The sequence below is a fragment of the Tachypleus tridentatus genome, chromosome 12, assembly GCF_004210375.1.
Source record: "Tachypleus tridentatus isolate NWPU-2018 chromosome 12, ASM421037v1, whole genome shotgun sequence".
NCBI lineage: Eukaryota > Metazoa > Arthropoda > Merostomata > Xiphosura > Limulidae > Tachypleus > Tachypleus tridentatus.
The window spans coordinates 54,468,997-54,484,902 of record NC_134836.1 but is presented as its reverse complement, the minus strand read 5'-3'; the positions used below and the strand labels follow the sequence as shown (position 1 = coordinate 54,484,902).

Sequence of the window (15,906 nt, the reverse complement as noted above, 5' to 3'; positions counted from 1 at the left end):
TATTTTGTTTAGAATGCCAAATTTAAATATCGAATGTTGTTGTTCGAATTCCAATGTTTCACTCTGTTTTGTCCGGAAATCAAATGAAATGATTTAAGATTTTTTTTTTTTTAATTCACTGCAGTATTCAAGGGCGCAGAGTTCCAATCAAGCTCCTCCGTTATCCAGATTACTTCTATAGCTATCCCTAGTCGGGTTTTTACCCGAAAAAAACAACAACAAATAAAACACCCACACATGATATCTGTGCCAAGTTTGGTCTACTAATTGTGAGTGTTGGGTATGGATACAACTTAGAACATGGTGTCCTGGAATCCTGAAGGAGCCAGAAATACAGCTATCGAGAAAACCTATTTCTAGATCCCCCAACACGCCTGAGTGGTTATCTGGGTTAGCCTCCCCCTTCCCCGTAGTGTTAGTAGGCTACGCCATATAGATAAAGGAATACCGCCGGGCCGCTAGAGGTTCGTTTGTCAAGGTTGATCCAACTAACAATGAGCAAACAAAGTTAAACTGATACAGGATTTTCGGATAGAAGTACCACTCTCTTAAAATAAAAGCTTTCATTTTTGAAGTTTGGCCAATGTACTCCACAGGTTTTTGTGGTCCATATTGGTTGTTGATACGATGTACACCTCAAGTTTACTTACCCCCCAGTGATGTCGAGAAAACCCACTTGTAGAGAAATATGTGTGTAAAAACGGCTCGTTTTGTGTTGAGAAAACTCAGTTACACAACCCCTCACAAACATGTGGTCAGCTTCCGGTCAGTTACCTCTCTCTTTCTTTGTGAACCTGACGATGACCGAAGAAGGTCGAAACGTTGTTCACTCCTCTACGTAAAAAAATTTTCAACCCAAACGAGCCGTTTTTACATATATATTTTATTTTACTTACCCCCAGGTTTATATCCTTATAAAAATATGTTTTAACTGAGAGAGATAATTCATCGTTTCACTTACTTGTTATAGTGTATAATGTTGTTAATTACATGTTTGACTATTTATTCATTTTACAATCAATTATGTTTGTCATCAAGCTTTATTCAAGTTTCTCCTACTAAGTCTTTAATGACGCTGCTCGATGAATGTTTTTGTTTCATCGTTTTAAGTTTCGGGCAAAGCTATACAAGGGATATCTATGCTAGCTATCCCTAATTTAGCAGTGTAAGACTAGAGGGAAGGCCGCCAGTGATCATCACCCACCGCCAACTCTTGGTCTACCCTTTACTAACGAATAGTGAAATTGACCGTAACATTATAACGCCCCTACAGCTGAAAGGGCGAACATGTTTCGTGTGACAGGGATTCGAACCGGCGACCCTTAGTTTACGCCATAACTACATTAAATAAAATTAGCAGAGGGCGTTTCGAGTTTGATAAGTTACTTAGATTTGTATTGATCATGTAGAAACAAAACTTATCCACAACCGGGTAGTAAGTACACTGATAATTCATTGATTATTTCAAATTAAAAGAAGTTTTGACACGTTAAACAGGGATACAAACCTGTCTATGTTTATTTATTTTTTGTTTATTTGCAAGTCAGATTAAGGGATCTGTAAATACTTTGGGCTTAACATGGAAGGTTTTGGGTAAACAAAGGAAAGAAAAGGATGGTTCCTGTATGAATAAGAAACCAACTGTAGACCAATTTCATATCCTAAGAAAATATTACAAAAACTACTTTAGCAGTTCGTTTTCCGTCCCTTATGAACCTGTAAACTACAAATTTGTCAGCTGTTTTCCCCTTATGCAAATACAACTATTCAGCTATACGTTCCTTCTATATCCAGTAAATACCTGGATTTATTTTACTCGCTTGATTTATTTATGCCATAAAAAATACTGCATATACATTTCCATAAATATAACATTTTTTTTCAAAAAATTGAATATTTCTAGAAGGTAACAAGCAGAAATATGTTATTGAATTTGTTTTACTTATGTTCATGCGTATTCGAGAACGAAACATTTTTCATCCAGCTACACTTATTTGTGTGTGTGTGTGTGTGTGTGTGTGTGTGTGTGTGTGTGCTTACCTTAGACACAATCTTTATATCACTTTTTATATTTGCACAAAGATACATTGCAACTGTATCTCCACAATGAGAACTGTTTCTATTAAATAGAACAGTTCAAACAAACGGAGTTTTATTGTGTTAAACAACTAATATCAATGCCTTTTATTTGACACCGACCCTCGTTGTAAATAATGAATCATTTAATACGAAATAGACAAGGTTTTAGTGAAAAGAAACAGTAGCACATAAGAGATTAATTAAGGCAACGCTTCACCTATTATGTGTTTGTTTGTGAATTTTGCGCAGAGCTACTCGAGGGCTATCTACGCTAGCCGTCCATAATTTAGCAGTGTAAGACTAGAGGGAAGACAGCTAGTCATCATCACCCATCGCCAACCCTTGGGTTACTTTTTACCAATGAATAGTCGGATTGACCGTAACATTATAACATCCCTCCCCGGCTGAAAAGGTGATCATGTTTGATGCGACGGGGATGTGAACCCGCGACCCTCAGATTACGAGTCGCACGCCTCACCCCACGTGACCATACAGGGCCCCTATTACGTAATAATATTATACAATACAAGAAAGATGCAAGATAAGACGTTTGATAATTCTCTTGTTTATATTTATTCAGCTAATTTTCATACTGCAAGGTGCAGCTATTAATATATTAATTTCTCATTTCTCCGAAGTAACTACCAACTTTTTACGGAATTGTAGCATCTTTATCAGATAATAACCCGCACAACTGGTCTCAAAATGTAAAGAGTTAATATTAACCGAAGGGATCAACTAACCAAATTACTGACTGGGATTATATAGGTCGTACGATATTTAGAAAAATAACAAAAATTGGTAGACATATATGTTCCCTTCATTTTTATGTTTTTCTTTTTTTTTAACTTACCCTGATCAGCCCATAATAAAGAAAAAGGCCACAGCAGAGCTATAAAATAAAATATTAAAACGTACAATGATGGTTACGGTTATCCCCTCAAACGTATTATAAGTTTCATAGCTCATACGAAGACTTCCCCCTTGGTCGCAGTCTAAAGGCTTGTAAAGCTATAAACCGTGTTTCGAAAACTGTGATAGTAACAGAACAAAATACATAGATGATTGTGTAGTTTTATGTGTAAAAAAGAACAACTAATAAGTCATACGAAGAGTAGTTTCTACTAAAACATCAAGGTCAGTTTCAAATATACCATGTAAAGGATTTAATATTATTTTAATATCTATGCTTAAGTTTAATATACACATTTAGAAGTGAATGTAACGCATATCATTAATTGTGTATTGCTAAAGTCCTGCCTATTCTCGAAATTTGTAGAAGATTCTCGAAAGTACGAATCAATAATGTACCAGGTGTGTACGTCATTGGACAGTATTATTGCCAATTGAATTTCGAGAATCTGGACTAATGAATATAAAAGGTAGCCTCGCAGTATGTACGCGGGGAGATGTATATAAAATATCATTTATCGCTATAATCAGTATACTATAAACCTGAGTAGTTATAATTGTGATAAACGCTTATTAATCGGAAATGTGCAGATATTTAACCGGGAATGTTTATATATTTCGAATTTTACAAACAATTCAATTTCACTGAATAACTTCAGACATTAGTATTTCTACGAGGACATTAAATATCTTCGTCGGTAAAAATTGAGCTTATAAGCGACGTGAAGATAGCTAAGGATAAACAGCTAGCTAGCTTAAGCAAAGTGAAATAACATGAGCTCAGAATTAATTCACTTGTCGTGGGCCATCGATAAAATATACTCTTCAAAAAAAGAAACGCAAAAGGGATATTTTTGTTATTTTAAAGAGAAATATATGTAATAACGTTACAAGCTCAGAGTATGTGATGTTACACGTGTTAAGGCACTGATTGTCAGACCAAAATTACAATAAAAGTTGTGCACTTTGAAAGCGGAGGAAAACATCGCCAAAACGCATTCGTGTCCAATAAATTTGTTTGAGAGGTCTGCATGTTCTGCAAGTGCAACATGTGCAAAATCCCTATAAAAGTGACGGGTTCTCGGTTTCCATAGCTCAGTGTTAAGCCACCGACACGCAATACAGTTACGCCAAGACTGACTGAAGCATAACGCAACAACGCCATTGGTAGAGTGGAAGTTGGCGAATCTCGATCAGATGTTGCCAGAGCTGTGAATGTCCACCCAAGCACCATCACAAGGCTATGGAATCGTCACCAACAACATGGATCAACTTGTAACCGTCCACGATCTGGCAGACCTCGTGTGACCACGCCCGCACAAGATCGTCACATCTAGTTACGTCACCTTCGGGATAGGACCACCACTGCAACGTCTACTGCCTCAACCATACCAGGGCTGCGTAGGATTTCCGATCAGACCGTACGCAACCGTCGACGAGATTCTTAGGCCCCATGTGCAACCCATCATGGTGAACGTCAACGACATTTTTCAACATGACAACGCCCATCCTCACACAGCCCGACTCACCACTGTCTTCTTGAGACACCACAACATCAACGTTCTTCCCTGGCCCTCCAGATCACCAGATTTTAACCCCATCGAACATCTTTGGGATGAGTTGGCCCGACATCTGCGACGGCGACAACCTCAACCGCAGACTCTACCTCAGCTTGCAGAAGCTTTGCAGGCTGAGTAGACAGCCATTCCCCAGGATGTGATTCGTCATCTCATCGCTTCCATGGGCAGGAGATGCCAAACAGTTATTGATGCTCAAGGGGGGCATACTTGTTATTGACGTTGAGTGACGTTAAACTTCAACTAGTGAGCGTGGACTTTGCCTTTGCAGACTTTGCATATTCAGCAGTGAATGTGCAAAGTTTCACACGTGTCATACAGAACTACCCGGAATGAACTTGTTAACAATTTGTCTAATATTTTGCCTTTTGCGTTTCTTTTTTTGAAGAGTATATTTATTAACAGACGAGATAGAAGACGTAATACTATTTGCGATTTTCTATTTTTTTATTTAAATTATTATTTGTAATAACCGTTATTATGAATTGCATTGTTGTTTGTCTATCAAAATATATTTGTGTTAAGAAAGAAAATTGTGTGATCAATCTTGTTGTTAATTATTATATTAACATTTAATTAACTTCTAAATTAAAATTTATGGATAGTTGAAATCGTAAAAGGTAACGTACGTAATATAATAAATCGAAAATTCGTAACAACCATTTATTTGTTTGGTTTGAATTTCACTCAAAGCTACACGAGGGCTATCTGCGTTAGCTGTCCGTAATTTCTCAGTGTGAGACTAAAGGGAAGGTAGCTAGTCATCACCACCCACCGTCAACTCTTGGGCTACTCTTTTACCAACGAATAGTGGGATTGAGTGTCAGATTATGACACGCCCCCACGGCTGAAAAAGCGAGCATGTTTGGTGCGACAGGTATTCGAATCCGCGACCCTCGGATTAAGAGACGAGTGCCTTAAGTACTTGACCATGCCGGGCCCAACAATCATTTCAAACTTTAATTCTAAAATAATATTTAGACTTAAACTATTATTTAATGCTTACATAACTAAAAGTGCTAAGTTTCATAATTATGGAACCTAAAGTAAAAAAAGTGTACATATTTATACAAACTATACCAATCAGTCTTAACGCAGATGAATTACTAGACAAAGAATTATAGTAAAACACTTAGCAGTAACGAATGTTGTTACTTGACAGTAAAATATTAACCCTCAAACAGTCTTCTGTGTTATTTAGTGAACAGTTAAAAGTGATGTCTGTTATCCCCTACTTGAAATAAGCGACCGTTACGATGTAACTAAAACTGGTAAATCATAAGTCGTAAGAAAAAACAGCGAAGCAAAAATTCAACTACATTGCCCACTTCTCGACCTATGCGGCTTCTACGTGGTAAAGAATAGTTTGTTTTCTTTTCGCGCAAAGCTACACGAGGGCTATCTGCGCTAGTCGTCCCTGATTTAGTTGTGTAAGATAAGAAGGCACGCAGCTAGTCATCACCACCCACCGCCAACTCTTGGGCTACTCTTTTACCAACGAATAGTGGGATTAACCGAACTTTAGAACGCCCCCACGGCTGAAAGGGCGAGAGAGAATAGTAAAACAGTTTGCTGCTTACGACCTATGTGTAACCTACGAACTACACGTTATTTTTGGTCTACCGATGATAATCTACAAGTTTATTAATACACACATATTTCTGAATTATTAGGAAGTACCGTGGTTCGACGTCGCAGTATGGAAATAATGTTTGGTAACAGAATTCTATTAGGTAGCACAGTCATTCTCAGGAACGTTTAAGTCTAATTCTGATACAGTCAATAATTATAGTGGAAGCAAGGCATGATTAGTGTTTAACCTTTATAGGTGGTAACAAACTCGGTTTGAGGACTACATGGAATCACATTTCAAATTTTCTGCTTGTGATATTTGTTTAGTTCCCTTTAAAGATTTTCCTTAACATAAAGTATATTAATCTGTTTTTCATTGTCGAAGCTGACATTTGTACACGGTGAACAAAGTGCCCAAATCCAATTTGAAGGTGCGTTGCTTCTCCTAGACATTTTTTTAACAGTTGATGATACTGGACTAAAAGGTCAACGGTCGTCACCCAGCTAAAAAGGTCAAGGGTCATCACTCAGTGATCTCATTTATATTACGATATTTCTTTTTTACTTCACCCTTTGTAGGATGAAGACATGTCTGTCAAATCAATAAATATGTAATTAAAGTCATAACTAATTGAAATATTAAGGGGAAAGGCAATTTTTAACACTAATAAATGAGAGTCTGAAATAGGTTTAGGTTCATCTGATGAAACCTAGTAATTGTCTAAAAGGTCTAAAGTGAAAGATTATATTTCTTCAAAAACAGAAACGGGTATCATAATGCGGGTTTCATTATTTTTGCTTGGTATTTGAACATGAGAAGTCTTCATCCGATTACACATACGAACATCAGAACACTTACAAACAAGCCTAATGTGGATTTTATTTGAGAGTGTGTGTACCTAAGACGCACGTTTTAATTTTGTATTCTTATCATACGTACACAAAAATAAAAATTTATCTTTACTTATTAAAACAAATACAACAACAGAAGACAAGGCGATTCAGACTAAACATCAGAAGCTCAGAAACTACTAAAATATCGGACGACAAACAAAACTTGAGTCCAAGAAATTTAGGAGATGCTGTGATTAGCTTCGCATTTAGTCGCTTACAATAAATACATTTATAATGCATCAGTGTTACACTCACATAGTCAAAGATGAGAATGTAATACTAAAGTCTCCTTACTTGGTACATACCAACGAATGTAGAAACAACAAAAATTACAATTGAACCTTAACCTTTTGAAACAACCATTATGTTACTTACAGCTGCGTTTGTTATCTCATCAGTAGTAAGTGTGCAGTCGCGATAAAACTCTACTTGACCTTATGCGGTGTTAAGAAATGATACTAGGATGAAATTTATAGTTACTAGTGTTGTAGGGATCCTTAAAATAATGTTTCCCTAGTGCTTCCGCAGCCAATCAACTTTAAACAATTGCACGACAAAAAATTCGGAAAAAGTTTTGTTTGTTTTCCAATTATACGAGAGCTATCTGCACCAGCCGTCCCTAATGTAAAACTAAAGGAAAGAGAGCCAGTCATCACCACCCACCATCAACTCTTGTGATACTGTTTTATCAAACAAACAAAAAAGTAGATTGACAATGTCTCTACCTGTGTAAACAAAACCCAAATGGTACTGACACAAAGATTACCTCCAATTCGATCTGAGAAAGCCCGGCATGGTCACATGGTTAAGCTGTTCGGCTCGCAATTCGAGGGTCGCAGGTTCTAACCATGCTCACCATTTCAGTCGGATGAGTGTTATACTGGGACGGTCAATCGCATTATTCGTTGGTAAGTGTAGCCCACAACGACTTTCGATTCTGAAACTAAGATCAGAACCTCACATTGTTTTGTGGTTACCCCTTTTTCCACTTTATTCCATGTTTTGATATCAGAAAAATGTGTGCCAGGTATTAGCCATAAAACATTATTTTAACTTTTAAACAGCCTTTTAATATTTGTCTTTAAAAGTTAGGGAAACGTATGAAAAATATTTGTTTGTTCTGCGCAAAGTAACTAGGCTGTCTGCGCTAACATATTCATTGGGCTGAAAGTATTTGCAACTGTTTACAAACGAGGAAGATTGTACAGTCAGGTTGCTAAAGGTGTAGAAAGACAAAACAATTAGATGACGGCAGCCCTCAACAGAAGTAGAAGAACTGGTACGACACGGAGTTCAGCAAAGAAATACAACTTTAAAACCACGCCCTAGGGCAGTCCAGAGCAATGACGTCACGGTCTACAGAGTGAAAGTTACGATTACGATAGTGTAGACGTCTCTGATACACAACAAAACAGCTGTATTAAAGTTACGCATATCTTCTGGTACCATGAATTGAAACCTAGAAGGTTTATAAGTCAAGCGGTCAGAGGCTTCCTGGGAAATTTCAAATTCAAAGGCTTTTTTCATAAGAAAATCGAATCATCTCAAGCTCGTCCGCCTAAGTGTCTTTCAACCCCCGTACAACCTAATACACTGTTCTGCCTGCTTAAACATGAGTTTGAAAAATAACGTTCGCTGTCGGTGGAAAATTTTCGAGATGCATGACCTGAAAGCGACATGGCAGTCCTTCGCCAAACCACAGCTACTGACAACGGAGGAACCACTTTCAAGGTTACCACAGAATCTAAAACGTTTTTGACGACTGAGGAACTAGTTGCAAGGTTGGCACATAATATACAGATTTTTGACGAATGAAAAGAGCAGTAACAGCACGAGACATGAAAAATCGCGCTTATAAATGATGCGTAAACATTAGCAGTAATTTATAAATTGTGTTCAACAAATGAATTCTAAAGAATATAAAGTACTGCGATTGAAACAAAACTGATACCTAAACTAAGACAAATTATTTTCGTCCTGCATTGACAAGATGATTTCTAACGTTTTAACGCAACTATAAACACAATACAAACAATAATTTCGCTTATTTAAAAAGATCTATTTTTACGCATTTCCTGACATTTTCATATTAATATTTTTGAAAGACAGACGTGGCCAAGTGTTTAGGAACGTACTTCGACAACTATCTAATGGCTTTAAGAAACTTCTATGCTATAACATTACACCGTACATTTTAGCCACTTAACAAGGAATTCTACCATTCCATCAATACTTATTACTTAATAAGGAAGGTAGTTTTGAACGTTGTTACTATATTTATATGTCTCAGGTTAACAACAGGTTATTGCGTGAGTTGCGTAATTTATTATAAAAATATTTTTATGAATATAAACAAACAAGTACACTACAGACCACATACCCAGAACAAACAACAGAACTTTGCTATAACATCTCGCAAAAGTACCAACCATTAATGACAAAACATTCACTTTCTTGTAACAAATCGAGAACACATCTGGAAGATTTTCTTATCACCACATGTCTAAACTTGGATTCATCATGATCAAATCTGATCTATAGTATATTAATATTACAAAACAACAATTATTCACAATATAAACAATACCACAACATAATTCAATGTACACCAACTACTGAAGTGAATTGACTTGTTTTAACAACGATACATTTGTTTTGTCGTCCGTGTTTCAAATCAGCAAAACCATGGTTTCAATCTCAGTAATGAACTTAAACACTAAGTTTCAACACAGCTACAACGAACACACAAAAAAAAAAAAGAATTAAGAAGTGAGGAACTGCCAAATATTGTTCAAGAACAAGAGTTTCAAAGGTTGAGGGTTGAAAAGCGCATTAGAAAGTTTGGGTGAAACAACTGGTTTAAGGTTTACTACGAAAAGAGTTCTTCAAGAAAAAAACATTTTGAAATGAGGAAGATGTAATTGAAAGAATGACTAAAATAACAAACCTGTTTAAAGCATCCTCATACAAATATGGAGAACATTCAAGGAATCAGAACTGTTCAAAACAAATCAAATGAAGCATAAGAGCATAACGTTTCACGTGGTCAAACATAAGCCTTAAGGGGATCACAAAACTGGACTAACAATTAGAAGAACTTGTAAACTTCGCATCCCCGTCGCGCCAAACATGCTCGCCCTCCCATTCGTGAAGGCGTTATAATGTGACGGTCAATCCCACTATTCGTTGGTAAAAGAGTAGCCCAAAAGTTGGCGGTGGTTGGTGATGACTAGCTGCCTTCCCTCTAGTCTTACACTACTAAATTATGGACGGCTAGCACAGATAGCCCTCGAGTAGCTTTGTGCGAAATTCAAAAAAGAAACAAACAAGAGAAATACCACTACATCACGGTTGATCCTGAAATACCCACTAGATGACGCCTGAATGGTTCTGTCTATAAACTGCCACACAATAATGTTCCAAAATGTGCTGAGTAAGAAGTATTAATAGTGGTAGAGTTTGGGAAATAAAAATCCACAAACTGACCAATCACAACTCGATCCTGATCCAACTGAACACGCACGGCAATAGCAGCAAAAAATATACGTACTTGCACATAAATCTAAAGCACACCAAAGTTGAGTTCGAATGCTGGTTGAGAGACCACAGAAATAATGACAGTAGCCATGCCTGAGTGATGTAGTAAAACATGTAAAGCTATTAAAAATTTAACTAAACTTCTGTTGTAAAACGAACTCGTTATTTTGTAAGATTATAAAGCAAAACGAAGCTTGATTGTTGAAAATCGTGGACTTTCACCGATGACCCTTAATCTTTCTCCTTGTATGTATGTATACATATATATAAAGAAAAAACCTTCAAATCTACGGGGTTTGGTGGGGTGTGTGATGAATTTACCCTATGTAACAAATTTTTTTTACTTTTTCTTGTTCCTGAGCAAAAAGTGTTATTTCCCAATTGCTTATGCCTAAAGTAAATAAAAAAAGACCTATTTTTCTCTTCGAACTTTGCTTTTGTGACCTGGGTAATGAAATTTTCAAATTTATCAATTTTCCAGAACATTTCAGGTAGATTCAGTGCTGAGTAGCTGATAGAGAATTTTCTCGAACTTACAAGAATTTAAGAACTTATGAAAATTTTCAAGAAACTTTTAGAATTTTCTACAACTTTCCGTAGTAATATATATATATATATATATACAGGGACTCACTACTCACAACTTCCGTTTGGTTCTAGCTGCCTATGTGAACATATAGACCGATCTGATTTTATCAGAGATGGCATCAAGAAGCTGCAAGAATTCTCCACACGCATTCTGCTATGTATGTGGCCAATTTATCAAGACGAGAGCGAAAAGTACTCTGTGACAGCATCTGATAAAATGTGTGAAGCCTACAAGGTATATTTTGGTATGTCTGTCATGGATCAATACAAACCTTGGACACATCATTTTACCTGCAAATGAACTATAGAAGGTAAGACGGACAATTTTTGCTTGATTGAATAGTAAGATTTTGTATTATACAAATTTTAGACCTTTTAAAATTTAAATATCTTTTAATTTATTTTTTAATTTCCAATAGTAAATAAAATATCACATAAAATATTTTGCATGAACCTCTTACACATTAGTTGTAGATAAAATAAATTTATTCATAATAATTTTATTTTACTCTTTACGCTATTCCAAGAATAGCGAACGTTATCTTTCAAACTCATGTTTATGCAGGCAGAATAGTGTATTTGGTTGTACCGGGGTTGAAAGGCACTTAGACGGATGAGCTTGAGATGATTCGATTTTCTTATGAAAAAAGCCTTTGAATTCGAAATTTCCCAGGAAGTCTCTGAGCGCTTGACTTATAAACCTTCTAGGTTTCAAATCATGGTACCAGAAGATGTGTGTAACTTTAATACAGCTGTTATGTTGTGTATCAGAGACGTCTTCACCATCGTAATCATAACTTTCACTCTGTAGACTGTGACGTCATTGTTCTGGGCTGCCCTGGGGCGTAGCTTCAAAGTTGTATTTCTATCCTGAACTCTGTGTTGTACCAGTCCTTCTACTTCTGTTGAGGGCTACCGTCATATAATTGTTTTGTCTTTCTACACCTTTAGCAACCTGACTGTACAATCTTCCTCGTTTGTAAACAGTTGCAAATACTTTCAGCCCAATGATTATGTTAGCGCAGACAGCCTAGTTGCTTTGCGCAGAACAAACTAATATTTTTCATACGTTTTCCTAACTTTTAAAGACAAATATTAATAAAAGGCTGTTTGAGAATTTAAAAAATGCATCTACTATGATGTATCCGGACCTACCATCATCCATCACCCCAGTGCCACACTGCTCTGAGCTCTCTGTATCAACTCCAGAGAGAAAGTAGCCATCCACAGAAGAGAACAACAAAACAGAAGAGGAGTTAGACGTTGAAGATCCAGATTAGTTTCAGAGGTGCACCTGGTGAGAGAAAACCATACTACGCCAACCACAGAGACCTCAGTGTCTTGGTTAGAGATCTTGGTGTTACAAAGTCAAATGCCGAGCTTTTGACATCTAGTCTCAAGGAGTGGGATTTGTTAGATGAAGGTGTGCAAGTCACAAGTCAGAGGAAACGTCATCGACATTTTCAAGCTTCTTCACTCGTCAAGAAGGGCTCTGCTTCTGCTACAATGTATCCGGTCAGTGCGAGGCAACTGGAATTGCTTGTAACCCAAACGAGTGGCGCCTATTCATTAATAGCTCATCTAGAAGCCTCAAAGCTGTGCTTCTCCATAACTAGAATAAGTATCTGTCTCTTTCCCTGGCTCATTCGGTGCACCTCAAAGAGGAATACAACAACGTCAAGACCTTGCCAGAAGCCTTGAAGTATGATGACTATGGCTGGGAGGTTATCAGAGACTTCAAAATGGTGGCATTCCTGATGGGTCTCCAAGAAGACTTTACCAAGTTTCCCTGTTATCTTTATCTTTGGGACAGCAGGGACACCGTAGCGCACTACAACAGGAAGCACTGACCACAACGGGCAAAATCATCTGTGGGGTTGCACAATGTCAAGTGTAAGCCACTAATGTACCTCCAGAAGGTGTTTTTCCCACCACTGCACATAAAATTGGGTGTTATGAAACAATTTGTCACAGCTTTTGATAAGGAGTCTGCAACCTTCAAGTACTTACGAGATTTTTTTCTCTAAGGCGTCTAAGCTGTCTGAGGCAAAGGTCAAAACTGGTGTCTTAGTTTGACTACAAATAAAGAAGATCCTGGAGTTCACAGAATTCCCCAAGAAGCTCAGTAGAAAAGGAAAAATAAAGCTTGGGACAGCTTTGTCGCAGTGGTTCAGGACTTCTTGGGCAATCACAAGACCGAAAATTATGTGGAAGTGGTTGAGGCTTTGGTGCAAAACTACCGCAAAGTAGGCCGCAGGATGTCCCTGAAAATCCATATCCTTGACGCTCATCTTGATAAATTCAAGGAGAATATGGGAGCATACTCAGAGAAGCAAGGCGAGTGCTTCCACCAAAATATACTGGACTTTGAACGCCGCTACCAAGGAGCGTATAATGAACACATGATGGGAGACTATATTTGGGGGGCTGATACGTGAAAGTGATTTACATTACAGTCACAAATCTGGAAAAACTACTCACTTCTAAACATTTTTGTATGGCTTTAGTATAAATACATGTAAATCTTGATTCATATATTGTTTTATTCAGACCTTATGCAAATTAAAATGTGCAAATTTGCCCATTTTTTACATAGAAAATATGTTAATTTCTAAATTTCATTAGCCAGGTTATAAAAGCAAAGTTTGAAGGGAATAATGGTCATTTTCTGTACTTTTACAACATAAGCAATTAAGAAATAACACACACTATCCAGGAACAAAAATACACTATGTAACACAAATTTAAGAGTAAAATACACCAAGGAAATACATATGAAACACACACACAGAGAAGCTGTAGTTTTACCAGGTCACATCAACAATTTTTATTCGTTTTAACCCGTCACAACATTTCTGTTTAACTCGTACGCTGCATATAAGCTAAAACGCAATAGTATGTAAATTAGGAATACATAGAGTTCTCACAACGATTTAAGCGTGGTCTACGTTTTCTAAGAGAACTTGTACTTCGTGCATATGGTCTCAGCATTTATTTCGAAACAGTATGCAATACATATACAGGGTCACAATACTACAAGTACGGCTAAGGCTAAGCTGTGAATCAAAATATCCCCGACACAGACGGTATCAATGAACTGGATATACTTAATGAATATAAACTAACTCCACTATCAGCTCATACACTCATATGACAGATTTTATTTATATGAATACACGTGCAAATTATGTTATATTATTCAATAACATTGTTGTTGGTATACTGAAAACCAAATTACAAAACTATATGATACAGTGTCTTAAATATACTTGTACCTTTCAAGCTAAATATAAGGAAAATTAAGTTTTCTCTCTAAAAAACAACAAAAAGTGGATTTCACATACAATTTTAGCACTGAGGCTCAGGCCTTAACTTGGTTGTCACAGTCGTAACTATTACGAAGTAAACATACTTAAATGCGCTTTCATTAGGACTGTGTGTGTTTGCGTGCGTGTTTTTTCTTACAGCAAAGTCACATCGGGTTATCTGCTGAGCCCATCCAGGGGAACCGAACCCCCCTGATTTTAGGGATGTAAGTCCGTAAACTTACCGCTGTACTAGCGGGAAGCAGTTAGAACTGACTCAAAAGGGTATTCTTATAGTTAACCTTGTTTCATAACCCTAAAGACGGAAGTGTACGGCTGTGTCACTCGTTATAATCTTCTAAAATAATCCTTGTAGCTTTTGTATGGTCGCTGTGTTGTTGTTTTTCAAAGTTAAATAAATAAATATATACATACATTTCTCAAACGAACAATGTTATGCTATTATTAACTAAGTATAGAAGATTCACTTGTTTATTAATACATCAAATAAGATAGAAGCTACGTTAAAGTTTCATTTGTTTGCTCTACATTAAACTTGACATATGTTGGGTAACAACTAACATGCGAAAACCGTATGTTTAAACCAAGTTTGTGCCAAGTTACGTATCATTCCAAACTGCAACCTTAGTTAACTGGAATATAATTAATGGATTATAAAATATATGCCTTCTTTTGTAGTTATTGTTTCCAAACACACTCGCACAATCATCAACAACAATACGACAGGACTATCACATCAGTTCCTTTTGTTGTTATTGTTATTGAAAGTTAAGATTCAAAACGTAAATGAGAAATTGTAGAGTTACTTATTAAAACACGTTATGCATGTGAATCCACGCTGTTTAGGCGACAGTCGCTTATATCTAACTTAAACACTAGGCTTACTTCAGACTTCGTTATTCGATGTTTCGCTAACTTCACAACAGCGAAGTTTCCTTTCCCAATGGTGCGTTCTATTTCATAAAATCCAACGCGGATTGGACCTTTCGGTTTCTCATCACTACCCATCGTGTTCTACTGTATCGTCTAAGCTAAACTTAACCTGTTTACAACCGTTAAAACCACTAGGAAACATAAACCAAGTGATCCCTTCACATTCATACCTAATTTCTCTCTGCCTTGGTCTGATCTTGGCATGTGCCGGTAAACACGGTATGACGTCATTGTAAACGTCAGTAGGCTGTCGACTTATCAGGAGGAGTTGAAGCCACTTGCACAGATATGACGTCAAGTCCAGTGAGTCTGCTAAAATCTAAATAAAACTATGGTTGAAATGTAGTTGTTCGAACAAAGTAAGACACGGTTTTAGTTGATAAGATGTGTACCACATATACCTGCGGTTGTTATTTTTTTTCGTGGTGTTTTTTTCGTTATACGTACTATTTATACAGCACTGAGAATGAGCTCCCACTTTGTGTACT

At 36.8% G+C, this 15,906-nt stretch overlaps 1 protein-coding gene across 1 annotated transcript in view; it reads right to left on the bottom strand.

Moving 5' to 3' along the window:
* LOC143235118 (serine/threonine-protein kinase SIK1-like) overlaps positions 1-15,624 on the bottom strand; it is a 34,560-nt gene extending 18,936 nt beyond the window's left edge. The window contains exon 1 of the mRNA XM_076472950.1: positions 15,371-15,624. Coding sequence (XP_076329065.1) covers positions 15,371-15,493 — 123 coding nt within the window. The 5' untranslated portion in view covers positions 15,494-15,624. The remainder of the gene's footprint in view (positions 1-15,370) is intronic.
* Positions 15,625-15,906: the final 282 nt, after the last annotated feature.